The 17,249-nt window shown below is 37.9% G+C and overlaps 1 protein-coding gene across 1 annotated transcript; it reads right to left on the minus strand.

The window, feature by feature from the left end:
- Nucleotides 1–963: 963 nt before the first annotated feature.
- On the minus strand, nt 964–5,652 carry LOC145296210 (uncharacterized). Its single transcript, XM_080142420.1, has 2 exons — nt 2,476–5,652; nt 964–1,299 (listed from the first exon to the last, which is right to left on the minus strand). The coding sequence occupies exons 1-2, from the start codon at nt 5,650–5,652 to the stop codon at nt 964–966; spliced, it is 3,513 nt and encodes a 1,170-aa protein (XP_079998546.1).
- Nucleotides 5,653–17,249: the final 11,597 nt, after the last annotated feature.

A 17,249-nucleotide genomic window follows, 5' to 3' on the forward strand; every position in this document is an offset into this window, starting at 1 on the left:
TATATATATATATATATATATATATATATATATATATAAACATATGCGGTGACGTCAATCCCATGCAATATCCCAATGAATTTTCATAAGAATGAAAATGCTGTGTTACTAAATTGATATATATAAATAAAACAAATTATATATATATATATATATATATATATATATATATGTACACACACACACACACACACACACACATATATACTTAAATATGTATGAATAAAAAATCAATACGAAAAATATATAAATGTTTATAACTTTTCTGTATTCATTTTCTGTGTGTTGACGTGTAGGAATACAAAAAGTCTTTTGAAAAAAACAAGAATGTTTCCTTCAAAAGCACATAATTTTCGACCGATCCTTCGATCTTCCTCAGTGTGATATATATATATATATATATATATATATATATAATAAAGCGAATATGGCAAATGGAGGGGTTGTAGTCCGAAATTGCCGCGAAGTTCGTTGGAGCAGACTTAAATAAAGGGATTCACTAACGACACAAAACAAGATATAGAAAAAAGTATTAATTATTAAAACAATAAAATTTACAAGTTTTGCAAAACTTATTGTGTTTGCGGCTTTAGAGAAAGTCCAACTATAAAGTTCTTTTACGTCCAAAGAATTAGACGGCTCTTGTAATGTTCGTATAGGCACAAAAGTTTAGGAGAGGAATTTTCCTACCTGTTGCTTCATGGACGAGCTGTGGTTAAAAGCGGAAGAGACTATTGTTCTAAAAGCGAACCCAATAAACGGGGGTCCCTGATTGGTTAATTAGACAGACCCTATTTTTAGATTGTTAGTGTACTAAAGGGAGGTAAGTGGGAATGATAAGCCCTTTTTTTTATACTCTCCCAATGACAACAAAATGCGACAAATGTAATCGTTGCATGGGTAACTAGTATTTTTTTTTCCAATATTTTTAGGCATTATTATGGCTTAATTTCAATATATGTTTCACAAGTAATGGTAATCAGGGTTAGAGTTGTTTTTTTTTATCCACTTAGGCCGGTTAGTTATCATTTCAACCGAAGATTCTGGTGCTTTCTTAGGAGAGGATATGACTTCATCAGGTTCTTCGTCGGCTGGCATGTCAGGGAAATAGCTGTGAGTGAGGGACAACTCCAAAGGGTATAAATGTTTGAGGCTGTGTGTTTCTACTGAATTATCACCTCTTTTTATTCGGGCAGAACGAACTTTGCCGTCGTTGCCACTGAAAAGTTCCACAACTCTGCCAAGCTTCCAGAAAGGTCTGAGCTTGGCCGGATGTTTAATAAGGATCACGTCATTGACCTTAATTTTATTTTGAAATTCAGTTTCATGTAAGTCCTTGCAAGATTCCCGCTAACTTAGCAAATACTCGTCGTGCCAAAGGTCCTTGAATTTTGCCCTCAACTCTTCTCTGTTTTCCAAGGCAGTCACAAGCAGAGATCTGGAGGTAGGTTCTGTCTCAACAAAACTGGGTGAATCGGAATGGAAGGAAATCTCGGAGTTTATGTTTGGATGAATGAAGCAGTTGGGTGTTAGGGGGAGTAGATCCACATCTGTAGAACATCTGTAAGTCAGGGGTCTTGAGTTAACTGCCCTTTGGATATAAGATAGGAGGGTAAGAAGGTTAAAATAATCAGTTTTGGAGTGCCCCAGCATTTTAAATAGGCAGGATTTAATTACTCTAATTATCCTTCCCCATGTACTTCCAATCCAAGGGGAGTATAAGGGTATTTTAATGAGTTTGATGGCGGATTTAGTAAATGACTTACTAAATTCATTGCTGCTGATGTGATGTCTAATTACATCACCACCTAAGGCTGCATCAAATGCACGAGCATTGTCACTGTATATGTGGGTGGGTGTTCCATAAAGGTTAGAAAAGCGTATCAATGCTTGTATGAAGGCTTGCGTGCTCATATCAGGCACAAGTTCGATGTGAATCGCTCTCACATTCATGCATGTAAAAATCAATAGATACATTTTATGAGACTTCCCATCTCTTTTTACCCAAATGTGTCTTGTATAATCGATTCCAGTGTGTTGGAATGGATTTATCAACTTAACCCATATCTGACCAGTCAAGTCAAGGATTCGTCACTTGACACTCAGCCCAACAGGTGAGGGGCCGGGAACCGGCCCAGCACCTGTTGGACTGAGGTACACCGCCTGGGTAATACGTAGGAGGTCCACCCTCCCAGGCCTTGCCACCGGGCTTTCCGGTGGGGCAAGTTTATTGCTTGCTGCTTGAGGCGCCCCGACCGGGGAATGCCGACGGGGTTACTCAGGCAATTTTTAAAATTGCAGGAGTGCCCCTCCTTTAGGGGAGCCTGCGGGGTTCCCACTTTCCGGCCTTGTGCCACATTTTGCTGATGTGGGAAGCAAATAAATATCAACCCTGTGTTTAGGTAAATTAGTCAATTTGTGGTATTTGAAGGCAAGGCTATTGAATTTTCTGCAGGTAATGCAATCAGAAATCACTGTTTTCACAGACTGTCTCGCTTGAGGAACCCAATATCCAGATAGTCTTAATTTAGCCACTGTTGTGCCTATGCCTAAGTGTTTGCATCGAAGATGGCTATCCAAGATTATTAACTTTGTAAGAGGGTGCCGTTTGGCAATTAAAATGGGGTAGATCAAATTATAGTCGTACCTAGAAGAATTGGTAATTCGCCCATCCACTCTTAAGATGCCGTCAGAATCCATAAAAACATTAAGATTCTTAACAAGTAAGGGAATATCTTTATTAAGATATGCAATTTCTTTATTAAATGCTTCCAGTTGCATCATTTTTATCAGGTAAATCTTGGCAGTTTGGATAGAATCAGACTGTTCTTTTGTTCGCTTGCATCCTCTGACAAATTTGAATATGTAGGCAGTAGAGCGACACAGCTTATCAAAGTTCGAAAACCTTTCATAAGGGATCAATGGTTCCTTTATTGTTTCACTTAATGTGCTATGGAAAACATTTTCCACGTGGTATTTGTTTTCAGAACTTAGACAACTTAAAGTATTTGTAGGCCATCTTTCAGACTCCTCAACCAGCCAAGAAGGCCCGTAAATCCAGTGGTCAAATCTCTCTTTAAATTTTTCCAGAGTGATTCTTCGAGAGAGAAGATCAGCCAGATTGTCAGCAGAGAGTACATATTTGCAATGAATGTTTACTCCAAATTCTTTAATCAACCTCTCTTTCATATCTCGAATGTCTCTGATTCTGTTTCTGGTATATAAACTTTTTGTTTTAATATTGTCCGACAAAACCCATGACAATACAACTTGTGCATCCACAGCGACAAAGATGTTTTCAATCTTAATGTTGGAATAAGATTTCAACAGCATGCTTAATGTCTTAAATGCTGTGTACACAGCGAGCAATTCCATCATAGGTAAGGTTTTTGCTTTCATCGGAGCCACTCTGACCTTAGAAAATATTATGTGGGATTTCCCACCTTGCACGCCATAAACTACAAAGCCATAAGCCTGAGGAGATGCATCGCAGAATAAATATAATCTCAGTGGACTATTAGAGTCCACAGCTTGTCTGGAGAAAACCAAATCACTCAAACCAGAAAGATCTTCGGCCAAATTCGACCAACCTGTCATCACTTCATCTGGTACCTTCTCATCCCAACTCAATTTGAGTAGCCATAATTTTCGGAGAAGAATCTTAGCCTTAACAGTGACAGGAGCACAGAGTGACAATGGGTCAAATAATTTTACTGTCTCGGCCAAAGTATCCCTCTTCGAAACAATGTTTTTTTGAACAGAAGTGTTAGCAATGCTGATATAATCCATCTTAGGGTGATATTTATACCCTAGTACTTTCTCAAATTCACAACCATGTTGCACAATTCTGTCATCCTTGATCATAATATCTCGCAGGGGTTCATAATTCGAATTACATGATCTCAGTTGGAAATTTCCTTTCTGCAAACGAGGTACCGCATTTTTATAGAGGTTAATTATTTCCTCGGGAGAATTGCTTGTCATGCACAAGTTGTCCACATAAAATCTTCTCCTCATCATTTCAGTGCATGCATCATTTGGGAAGTGATTCACATGGTGTCGAAGAACGTAATTTAGAATAAAGGGGCTGGCATTGAGCCCAAATATTAAAGTACAATATCGATAACATAGCAAGTTATCTCCATCCTTTACAAAAAAACAAAATCTGTTTTTGTCTTCATCAGACTTGAGTTTTATCATCAAAAAGGCTTTCCTTATATCTCCTAATAGGACATATTTGTTAGTGACAAACAACAGTAAAAGTTCAAGCATATTATTCATCATATTTATGCCGGGATAACATAGTTCATTGAGGGAGTAACCGCCTCCAGTTTTGAGAGAACAATTAAAAACAGGTCTTATTTTGGTAGTTACCTGTTGGTCCAATTTGAAGACTGGTCTGTGTGGTATCCAGATGTATTTGTGGAAATCTCGAGGGTTGAGTGCAATTCTTTCAATGATGCCTTCAGACTCCTGCTGACGAAAAATGTCAGTGTACGCTTCCTCCAAATTCCTTTTTCTCAAGGAAAGCATTGTTCTTTCTAGCACTTTAAGTGCGACTTGGTTGTTGGAAGGAACTGAACTGACCTTGTCCTTATGCCAGGGTAAATCCACAAAATAACAATTGTCCTTGAATTCAATGGACGACTTAAATATCTCAACCTTTTCCTTGTCGTAGTCGCTAACAAGTTCCTCTCCAAGAGGGGCAGCAGCTGAGTCTACAGCAAACATGTTCTCCAAGTTTCTTTCCACGTTTGAAGTTTCAAATATGTCCGGGAATGGATCTGGGTATGTAGATTTGGGTTCTAATATGGAATTTAACTGCCGCTCAGGACAGTATGCATATTCCGAAACTACTGTATGGTAATTACGGCAAAGTCTGTAGCTAGTCCCCACAGAGGTTATCTGCTGAGGATATAAAAAATGTTGGACATTTCCAAAGGGTGCAATCCCCTGAGGCAAATCCCAGGCGTGTCCATTCATGCATTCAATGACCCTGGATCTTGTCATGAATTGGAATATATCAATACCAATGATACCCAGTATTTTAATAGTATCACTCTGGTTATCACTTGCAAATGCCAACTTGTAGTTTAATTTATTCAAGTTGGATTTCACCTTGCTGAAATTACTAAATTCAAATTGTCTGTTAAATTGTTCATCAATCAGGACAGGAATAGGCAATTGCTTCCCCGGTTCTATATTAACTTCTAGTACAACCTGTTTGAGAGTTTTCAGGGTAATACCAGAATAAGTTTTCATTTGGTAGTCAGAAGTATTAGGATTTTCGTCAGGGTACCTTAACTCCTTTAATATTATTTTAGAAAAATAAGAATGCTGGCTTCCCGTATCCAAAAGGCAGTTAATAGTCGTCCTCTGGTTGCAGTATTTCAAGGAAATAGTAACAATAGGCAGTAGAATGTCATTTTCAAGCATGTGCGAAAATAGGGAAATTACCTTTTTGGTACCGTCACACAATGGAGTAATGTGCGCCTTAGATGAACATAATTTGCATGAAAGAGGTGATTTGGTCTGGAGTCCAGGGCAGTTTTCACTTTTATGTTCAAAACTAGAACACGCTGTACATAATCTCAATTGTCTACATCTCTCAATTCTGTCCTCATAGGAAGAACATTTAGTGCAACCCGACATGGCGTGGCCACGTACAGTACAGAGTTTGCAGTAAGTCTTGGGAGAGCTTGATACAAAATTCTGCAAGGCAGCAGCATCATTATTCTTCTTTTTGTGGACTCTGACCTGTCCCCGGTCTTTTTTAAAATGTGTTTCTGATGACCGAAATTCTTTTTAATTCCCTGAAAGAGCACGATTGGCCTCACTGTAGTTGTCAAAAATTTGTGACATAGTAGGGTAATTTGATCCCACTCGGTGACTAATTTCCCTTCTCCAAATCGCTGGTAATTTTTCACGCATGATATGACTGACCAATATAAATCCAGGAGACTTTTCTTCAAAAAAATCGATCCGATATGAGGTTTTTAACTCCGACAAATCTGCCCTCACTTCAGCAAGATATTGCTTCACAGACACAAAATCGGGCTCATAAAGAGGAGAAGCAGAAATGATTTGTTTGAAGATTTCGTTTATGATGAAGGGGACATCTAAGAACTCATTGGTTAGTAAGTCCACAGCCACACCAAAATTTTCATCTTCTAATGTTAGATGAGAGACGAGCTGTAGGGCATACTCGCTCAAATATCCTTTTAGAAGGGCCAGTTTGGTTTTACCAGACAATGGAATCGGTGCAATTTTTAAATGGAGAGAGAAAATTCTTAAATTCAAACTTAGAGGGGTTGACTCCACTGAAGGTAGCGCACTCACTGCAACTTAGGGATCGACAATAGAGGAACTTGGGCAGCTTCAGATTTTTCTGGTGGGGCGTGTTCTATAACAGAGCTTTCTATGACAGAGAGGCGGTCATTGGAGCTAGTCCGAAATCTAATTTCCTTCTTCTGTTCTTCCACGAAGCCACACTCCTTCAAATCAAGCTCTGCCTTGATGCATAGTCCCTTAATTTTGTTATTTAAGGTACTGTGGTTAGAAGCAAGAAAGAGAAGTCTTACCGTGGGTGCTCAGCGAGTGAGTACAGGCGAAGAAAAGGAAGAACAAACATGGCGGCCAGCATTTTTATTTCGTCCGTTCTCGCATAATCTCGTGTGTGCGTGAAGATGGAACCTATAAAACGATGTTCATTTCTGGGTGCTGCGAGAAGATTCCCGGCCAGCCAAGAGAGAAGAGACAGAGGACTGTAGCGATAATCTTTCTTGAACATTCCGTTTGTGTATTTGAGGTGAACCCCCCCCCCATTTTACGTCAAGCTATTTCGGCGATGGCCAACGCAGGTTTAAGCAATATGATTAAGCCTTTTAATGGCGACGGTGATGTGGTGGCGTGGCTTAAAAAAGTGGACCTTGTAGCAAGGATTCAGAAGCTGGATGATGTGGCCGCAGTAATACCACTGTTTCTGGAAGGGGACGCACTGGCCCTCTATTTGGAGCTCAGCGAGCGGGAACAGGGTGATGCAGACGCCATCAAGGGTCGACTGATCGAAGCTTTCGCAGAGGGGCCTTTCGAGGCCTTTAATAAGTTGAAAGAGAAGAGGTGGACTGGTGAATCTGTGGATGTCTATGTGAATGAGATAAGGAGATTGGTTGAGTTGTCGGGCATCAGAGGACATGCCACGAGTCACCAGGTTCCCGGAAGAAATATCGAAAAGGTTGCAGCAGGTACCGGGGGTGGAGACGCTGGATGTGAGTGAGCTGCTTAGAACTGCGAAAATTTTAGTGAGCACCCAGTCCACGGAGCCTGGAGGAACGACAGCAACGGTACAGCAGGATGTGGGCAGGAATCTGCCAAATCCGGGGATCGCATGTTTCGAATGCGGGGGACCACACATGAGAAGAGACTGCAGGAAGTTCTTGCAACGGACAGTGTGTTACAAATGCAATCGAAGAGGCCATTTAGCGGTAAAATGCACAAGTTCGGGAAACTGGCGAGGGGAGGCCGACGCGCCAGCGGCCGCCCCGATTCAAGAATAGAGGCGCACCCGCAGCAGATGCCCAAACAGAAGATTGCGGTGGAAGGACGGGAAATTATGGCCCTGATTGACACTGGCTGCACCACTACCATGGTGCACACTACCCTGGTCGGAAGATGGAAAGGGAAGGGAGAAGTAGTGGCATTCGATGGGTCGCGAGTGAAGTGTCGAGGGAAGAAGACCGTCACTATTGATATTGCTGAACGTCGGATGAGGGTCCATGCAATTGTCACTGATCGCCTGGTGCCTGGTGTCCAAGCCATCATTGGAATGGATGTTATATGCCGCCTTGGAGGTGTTACCATCACATGTGACAATGTGAGGTTCGGACTAGCTGAGTGCGTGGTGACGGAGAACGCTCCCAGAGGGATCAACAAGGCTGGGGAGGAAAGAAAATTGTCGATCAAAGATCAGGACTTCCGAGCCGAATTCGACGGAGAGCGGTGGACGGTGGAGTGGGCATGGAAACATCAAGCGCCATCGCTGACAAACAGGGTGGCGTGCTACACAAATTCGCTTAGAGGAGGGGCGAGAAAGGAGTTTGAGCAGGAAGTCGACCGATGGATTGAGGAAGGGATACTGATGCCTTGGACGGATGATGTGGAGTCGGGCATTTTGCCGTTGATGGCCGTTCTGCAAACAACTAAAGGGAAAGTAAGACTGGTCCTGGATTTCCGAGAGCTGAACGGCCATGTTAAGTGCCATACGGGAGGCGACACCGTAAATGTGTGCAGTGAGACCATTAGGGAATGGAGGCAGATGAATGGCGCATCTACATTGGTAGATCTAAAATCTGCCTATTTGCAACTCCATGTTGCCAAGAAGCTCTGGAAATATCAGTTAGTCAAGTACAAAGGCAAAACCTACTGCCTTACACGAGTAGGGTTCGGGTTAAATTCGGCACCCAAGATTATGTCAACTATCCTCAAGAAGATTCTGGAGACAATGGGAAAGGGAGATGGGGTAGTGAGCTCATACATAGACGACATTCTGGTGAATGAAACTGTGGTAACTGCCAAGGAGGTGGTAGCTCATTTGAAGAAGTTCGGGTTGGTCGCCAAAGAGCCGGAAAAATTAGACGGAGGGGCTGCTTTGGGCCTAAAACTGAAACGATGTGCGTCAGGCGGCCTAGAGTTTCGCAGGGGAAACGAAATCCCACAACTGAAGCAGGAGCTCAACAGACGTGAACTTTTTTCCATATGCGGAAAGTTGATCGGACATTACCCCATTGCTAGCTGGCTTAGACCAGCATGCAGCTACATAAAGAGACACGCCGAAGGACAAGGATGGAATGATAAGGTGGGAGAAAGAACGGTCGCCATGATGGAAGAGCTCCTGAAAGAAGCAGAACGGCAAGACCCAGTCCGGGGAACCTGGAACATACCGCGAACATTGGATGGAGTCGTGTGGTGCGATGCGAGCAGCATTGCAACAGGGGTCGTTTTGGAAATTGGAGGAGTAGTTGCAGAAGATGCAGCCTGGTTGAGGAAAAAGAATGACGTCAGCCACATCAATGTGGCGGAATTAGACGCGACAATAAAAGGAGTCAATCTGGCCTTGAAATGGGGACTACGTGACATCTGTATCAAAACAGACTCCGCCACTGTGTTTGCTTGGCTAAAGTCTCTCATTTCAAGCGAAAAAAGGATAAAAACGAGAGGGGCTGCTGAGATGTTAGTGAAGCGCAGGTTTGGGGTGCTGGCTGAGCTGATGCAAGAGTTTTGTTTGAAGCTTCGCGTAGACATGGTTGCTTCTGAAAAGAACCGAGCAGATGCTCTCACGAGAGTGAAGAAGAGTTGGCTGTTGCCAAAGAAAGATGTTGTTGCTGCATCGGATCTAGATGATGTTGGTGTGCGAGAACTGCACAATTTGCACCATATGGGGGTAGAGAGGACTTGGTACTTAGTGAAAAAAGTCGACCCAAGGATCACCAAAGAGCAGGTGAGGCAAGTGGTCAGGACATGCGACAGATGTCAGTCGATTGATCCTGCTCCAAGCACGCATGAAGCTGGCCAATTGGAGGTGAGTGGGACCTGGGAGAGACTGGCATACGATGTCACCCATTACAGGGGTGGACTTTACCTTACCATGATTGACTGTGGGCCCGGGCGGTTTGCTCTATGGAAGAAGCTACGTGGAGGAACAGGCAATGAAATAGCGGCAATCTTTGATGAGGTGTTTTTGGAGCAAGGCCCCGTGGAAGAGTTGTTAACCGACAACGGGACTGCGTTCAAGTCAGTAGCAGTGACAGAAGTACTGAAGAAATGGAAGATCCAACAATTTTTCAGAGCTGCCTACAGACCTAGTGGCAACGGGATCGTAGAGAGAAACCACCGCACCATAAAGGCAGTTGCGGAAAGAGGAGGCACCTCACCTGAGCAAGCCGTCTTCTGGTATAACATGTCGCCTAAACTGGGACAAGTACCAGAGACGGTCCCGCAACTGTCAATGTTTGCATATTCCTGGAGGCATCCCAGGGTGGAGCCGGCAAGCCGAGAAGTAGAGGCCACAGGGACAATTAAACTCGGGGACGAGGTATGGGTGAAGCCACCGGGGGCGCGCTGCACCACACAATGGAGTAGGGGTCGCGTAACTGGGAGGAACACTAGTAACAACATTGTGGTGGGAGGAGTCCCGAAGCACATTCTTGACGTCAGACCAGTTGAGGGCGAAGCAGTGGAGGGGAGTGTGCAGCCACAGGAGGAGGACGAGACACCTCAGAGGCCAAGTAGAGAGAGGCGACCGCCACAGTGGATGAGAGACTATGAAATGTGATCTTGAGATCAGGGAGGCATGTGGTTAGAAGCAAGAAAGAGAAGTCTTACCGTGGGTGCTCAGCGAGTGAGTACAGGCGAAGAAAAGGAAGAACAAACATGGCGGCCAGCATTTTTATTTCGTCCGTTCTCGCATAATCTCGTGTGTGCGTGAAGATGGAACCTATAAAACGATGTTCATTTCTGGGTGCTGCGAGAAGATTCCCGGCCAGCCAAGAGAAAAGAGACAGAGGACTGTAGCGATAATCTTTCTTGAACATTCCGTTTGTGTATTTGAGGTGAACCCCCCCCATTTTACGTCAGGTACGAACCTCTAATTGCATATCCTTGATAATGGCTAATTCTTTCTGGTAAGTCTTCTTAGTCGGTCCTTCACTCCTTCACCTTCTTCCAACATTTCAATAGTAAGGATGATATCATCCTTTAAAATGTTCCGTGAATCCACGAGTGGTTTCACACCTTTCAAGGCCATGAAATTCTCCATTTTTAAAAAATTTTTTTTATTTTTATTATTAATGTGCTTCCTCGGGTAAGTGATTTTTTTTTGTAATCAAAACGCGATGTCAATTTCCCTTTAAATTAACAGCACATGAAATGAAGCAGTTTGTCTTTATAAATAAAATTATGTGTTTTTTTTTTACAACAGAGGTTAAGAAAGTCACAAATAAGTATTCACTGGAGGAATATAAACAGACGTAATTCAACAAAAGGAAAAGAAACTCACCCCTTTTTTTTTCAAAGGTCACAAATAAGAGACCCCAACAGAACACATGAAGTATTTAATTTAAACAAAAAAAAATAGGTCTGTTTACCATTTTTTTTTTTAATGATGTTGTTATAAGCGTTACAACACACGTGCTGAAATTTGTCGTTATTTAAGGCCAGTCATTGTGCGTGCGTGCATTGTTTGATTTTTCACGAAGGCAATGAAATAAGTTTTTTTTTTTTTTCAACAAATGTAATTCACACGCGGGTTGAATTTCTTTCTTTAAAGACACCCTTTTTTTTTTTACAAAGGTAATGAAATAAGTTTTAATTTTGTCTTTTTTCGACAAATGTAATTCACACGCGAGTTGAATTTTTTTCTTTAAAGACACCTTTTTTTTTTAAGGCAATGAAATAAATTTAATTTTATAGAGGGCTCTCTAAGTTCACTTTTCTCGTTTTTTTTAATGTGTCTATTAGTTCCCTTTTTTCTTTTTTTTTTTCAAGCAGCCAAACGTTTTTTAAGTTTTGCAAAATAAAGCGAATATGGCAAATGGAGGGGTTGTAGTCCGAAATTGCCGCGAAGTTCGTTGGAGCAGACTAAAATAAAGAGATTCACTAACGACACAAAACAGGATATAGAAAAAAAGTATTAATTATTAAAACACTAAAATTTACAAGTTTTGCAAAACTTATTGTGTTTGCGGCTTTAGAGAAAGTCCAACTATAAAGTTCTTTTACGTCCAAAGAATTAGAAGGCTCTTGTAATGTTCGTGTAGGCAAAAAAATTTAGGAGAGGAATTTTCCTACCTGTTGCTTCATGGACGAGCTGTGGTTAAAAGCTGAAGAGACTATTGTTCTAAAAGCGAACCCAATAAACGGGGGTCCCTGATTGGTTAATTAGACAGACCCTATTTTTAGATTGTTAGTGTACTAAAGGGAGGTAAGTGGGAATGATAAGCCCCCTTTTTATTATAATATATATATTATTTTTAAAATATAATTATCCACTGACACGTGTTTCGTCGTCTACGACTCATCAGAGTGGCTGAATCTCTCTCTCTCTCTCTCTCTCTCTCTCTCTCTCTCTCTATATATATATATATATATATATATATATATATATATATATATATTTAGAAAAAATTTTCCCAAAGGTGTAATATATTTAAATATATTAGCCAGTGGCAATGTCCATATATATAAAAACCAAAACAACAAGGAAAGAAGATTACATCATATTTTGTACTTTTTCGAATATTACAAATTGTTTCGACATCAACCAGACAATTTTAAACTTTATATTGTTAAAAAATCTTCAAGGGTAGCATCTCATCAGACTTATTGAAATAAATACAAGGTTAATACGTATCTGAGCAGATTTTCATCCTGTTATTAACGATACCAAATAGTGAAACCCTCTTTGCCATGTTTGGATAAATTCTTTTCTCGTGTTTATAAAATTGTTTGGGGGGCAACATATTTTCGTATTTCTGTTTTTAAGATTTAAATTACGGAAAAATTGTTAATCTTGAATTATCTTGAATCAGGACATGATTCTGACTTAATGAGATGTTTAATTTGTTAATTTAATTTATTATTAGTTTCTTTGTGTGTGTTTTATTTGTTTCTCAGCTGCAAGTAATTTGGTTGGTTGGAGTTCTCGTTTAATCTCTGTTCTAATTCCTCCCGGAAATGTTTCGTATCTTGTATTTTTTCCTGTGTTACAAATCGATTTTAATTTTAACCTGGGAAGTCTATTGTTATTACAAGCCTGCTACAATGTAATTGTTTTTTCTTTTTGTACAATAAAATAAAATAAAATAAATTTACATTCTATACTAGTAGCTTTAGAAGTTGGAGATTGGTATTTGTTTTTGTGATTTTGTTTACACTGCAGAAAAATGATCTAATAAAATATTTTCGAAGGGGAATAACTCTGAATTGACTAATTTTATTTATTCAACAAATTTTGGCGGTTTAGTTATCTTAATCCTAAAATTTCCACTCAATTGTATTATTAGTCATCCTGAGTTGTTTATTTATTTCAATTGGTTTTAGATTTTACTAGTTTTTGAATTATTGGGCGGTATCTTCAGATTCTCAGTTAACTGTTTATATTTCCGATCCCTGTACGATTCCTTCTGTAAACGTTACTCTTCTTTTGTTTCTACAATGTTGCTGTTCGATTTCACTTAATGTTTTGTTTCCATAGGATTGTATTGTTACTTAAAATTTATTTCAAAGTTTATTTTAATTACGATGAAGGAAATCTTCCTTTCCACTAGTTAATTTAAGGTTCCGGAATTTGTAATTGATTTGTAGTTTTCATTGTTTATCTCCGAATCCCTAATCCAGTAAATCCTGTTAAAGGTGGGTAACTGAGGATTTCTAATTTTCTTCTTTTTTAAGATTCAGAAGTTCTCAGTTCTGCTAGTCCCTTCAAATTGAATTACCATTCATTTTCAATGTTATATACTCCTAACATCTAATTCAAACCATAGTTTAAATGTTAACTTTTCCATGGTTTGATCTTAATTTCCATAACTATTATTGAGATTTAAGTTATTTGTATCTCTCATATTCGGTTGTAACCGTTCAATTTACCTTAAGTAGAATACCTACTCAATTATTAAACTATTCCACCCTTTAGAATTTTCATTGTTAAATTTATGTTCTTCCTATATTTTACTATTGGTGTCTAGTGATGATATCTATTTTGCATTTATTCTAACCAGGTTTTAGTCGCAAAAGTAGGAATTTATTTCTGTGAAGGCAACTTTTTATAGCATCCAATTATTTGTTTAAAATTTCTTCTTTAGAATTCACTATGTAATAAGCTTCAAGTAAGCACAGGTTACACCTTTTGGGTTTACTAGGTTGGTATCGCCTTCCCTTATCCACTATTGACCATTTTATTTCGAATTCTTTATTATTTCTACATAGTTCTCTGATCCAATCCCCTAATTCAGTTGTGTTCTTTTTTTGTTTTTAATAATTATTTTTGTTCTATTCTCATTTGCATTATTTTTTCTATCACTATAAGGTTCATTCTCATGTCTGATTTTAAGTGATGCTACGTGGTTTCTGAATCTGTCCTTGAACAGACAACCCATACCCCCAGGTATATTTTCCTACTGTTAACTTCACATTTATAAACAACTTCTGAAATAAAGCATTTTCCCCCAATAGGCATTCGTTCGGTACTCTCCAATTACATTTTCTCCACGAATCTATTTCCCCTGCTTCATTTTTATTCTTATTTAGTATTATGTTGATTTTACTATTACAGTACTTGCGAGGTTTGCCGCTGTCGAGAAGGATAGTTTGACTGTGTTCTTGTTAATCATTTTACTTAGTCTGTTTTCAGGAATAATTTTTTCTCTATTATCTCATAAAATTCTCCAGCGATATTATTTAGAATATGCTCACTGAAGGGGGGGGGGAACCAAACTTGTTTCTTTCGTCTATTTCTCCTATTTTTAATCCTATTACCACTCTTATGTGCTTCCTCGTTGTTGTTGATTTCTTTCTTTTTGTCTTTATTCCTATTTTTAAGTCTCTTTTCTTTCTTCAAGCGTCTCCTTTTTTCCATTGCCATGTTGTATGAAATTGTATGGTTCATCCTGTTATTTTTATCATTAATATCCTCTATGTATTTAATTTTCCAACGGTATCCAGATTTAATTAATGTTTTATTGTAATAATTCTTTTTTTTTGTCGAATAAATTTTCATTTTGAAATAGCCAAGATATTCTTTTAGATATACTAGGGATGATCGCATTTTTCATGAATTTGGGATGGTTGGAATTATAATCAATGTAAAATAATGCTTGGTTTGCTTTGTGGTTCATAAGTGTTATAGTTAAGATTTAGAGTTACGTCTAAGAAATCTACCTTCTTACAGTTGCTATCTATAGTTATTTCTAAATTATTTTCATTAAAGAATACTTAATGTTCTTCCTAGTTTTTTCTGTATTCCTATCACTTGAGTAAACTAAGAATAAGGCATCATCCCTATATTTAAACCTGCTATCTTTTTATTAATCTGCTACAGTATATACAGCCCTACCAGGTCGATCATGCAGTGCCCTGCATACCCATTATTACATCAAAGTAGTTCTCTCTATTATTTCTTGTACATAATTCGTCCTTATATGAAGGTTTTCCTTGCTATTTTCATGATCTCTATTTCTAGTTTTGATATGTCTGTTTCATTTTCTGCTAATTTTAATGCTTTCTTATTATTGAAAGATATCAAACATAATGAATTTACTGTTTTTGTCTTATGTTTTTTTTGAAACCACTCTATTACCTCTCCACATGAAATCCACAGTTTATGTTTAATTCTAGATTTTAGGGGTGGAATATTTATGTCCAGTATTTTCTTACTTATATTGCCCAAATTTGAAACACATGGTGCTATTAGCCTAATACTAGGTTTATTGTTGAAGTCCAGTTTGTGATCTTTCAATAAAAATCAACGGTTGGTATCATTAAGAACAGGATAAAAATCTGTTCAGATACGTATTAACCTTGTATTTCTTCCAATAATTGCCAATCTTGCAGATTTTTTAACAATATAAAGTTTTAAATTGTCTAGTTGATGTCGAAACAATTTGTAATATTTGAAAAATACTAACTATGATGTAATCTTCTTTCCTCGTTGCTTTGGTTTTTGTATATATATATATATATATATATATATATATATATATATATATATATTCGTATTTCTGTCTGTTTGTTCACAATTTGATTAATATATACAAAAGTTCCTTACTTTACTCTTTCATTCCTTTCTATATATAATGTGATTCTTGCAAACAATGCAAGTAAGAGATCATCTCATTTGCATATTACATTAAGAAAAATCGATGTTATTAAATAGCGGTATATTAGTTAATTTTTCTAGCAAGAGAATTGTTTTAAGTATTCTATTTAAAATTGTTATTTAATAAATTCTAAACAATAATTATATTGATAACATATTTAATTTAATATATTTGGAACTATTATTCCAACATCGATTAAAAAAACTCAAAAATCTTCGGAACATGAATAGTTTGTTTGTTTAACCTACTTATTCAATAAATAAAATAATTTGGTAATCTCAATTTTCTAGTTTGAAAAAAATAATTCCGTGTAGATAGAAAAATGCTTGGCTTTTATTGTTTTTTAAAATATAAAAAAAAACACACTTACGAAAAAACTGAAAAGATTTCATTTGTTTATTTTTATTATTCTTTAAACGGCTATACAAAAATCGGTAAATGTTTACGATGTGACCCAGTGTCATTTAATACCTACAAAATAAAGATCTACTGCTCCCTCTAAATTTCACAATTTACACTTTTTTCACATTAATTTCATTGATTACAAACTTCACGTAAATCTCATCGATTACAAACTTAACTTTCTAATAGAAAAAAGGTTAATTTTTACGACGTGACCCACTTTTTGGGCCTAATATGTTTAAACAGCCTTTATAAATAATATGAAATGAGAAATTTTGAAAAAAATATTAACATCTTAGAGTGGGGATCACTTTTCTATATAAATTTAACATAAAATAAGTACCCACTTTTTGGCCACTAACAAGACATGTCACCTTTAGCATTTTTTCAAGTTTAACGATCAAGGCAGGGAGAGGGCGGGACATGACAAATACAATTTGTTTATTTTTTTTGGTGGTGGGGGCGGGGATTACTTTTGAAACATAAAATAACGATAAATTTAATTAATTTTCATGAGACCAGTTTGTACTTTCACCTAACAATTTTCATAAACAAAACAAACCCCAAAATATAACAAATTCAATCTTTGGGGGATCGTGGGAGGATTACATTAGAAACATAAAATGATGAAAAATTTTATTTAATTGTTTTTGGAATTAATTTTTTGTAGATCTTCATTTTTTTTAGGGGTTCTGCCTACTTGGCTATTTGTTTGTTTTTTTTTTTTTTGCGATAGCACGGGCATTCACTGCTATTTTTATTGAAACAAAAGTTGTAATGATTTATTTTTAATTATTTACTTTTTGGGGGTAGGGAGTTTTCTTTTCAGTGCTCAATATCCTGAGAATAGTTTCTTCTCTCTGTATCTCTTCTGCCGACATATCTGGTGGAGAGTGTATCAGGTACTTCTTTTTTGGGCGATTACATTTGCATGTCTTTTTTGGTTCTTCTAGTTTTGAAATTGTTGTGGGGTATCCA

This window comes from Euprymna scolopes, chromosome 16, assembly GCF_053919585.1.
Source record: "Euprymna scolopes isolate OS-2025 chromosome 16, ASM5391958v1, whole genome shotgun sequence".
NCBI lineage: Eukaryota > Metazoa > Mollusca > Cephalopoda > Sepiida > Sepiolidae > Euprymna > Euprymna scolopes.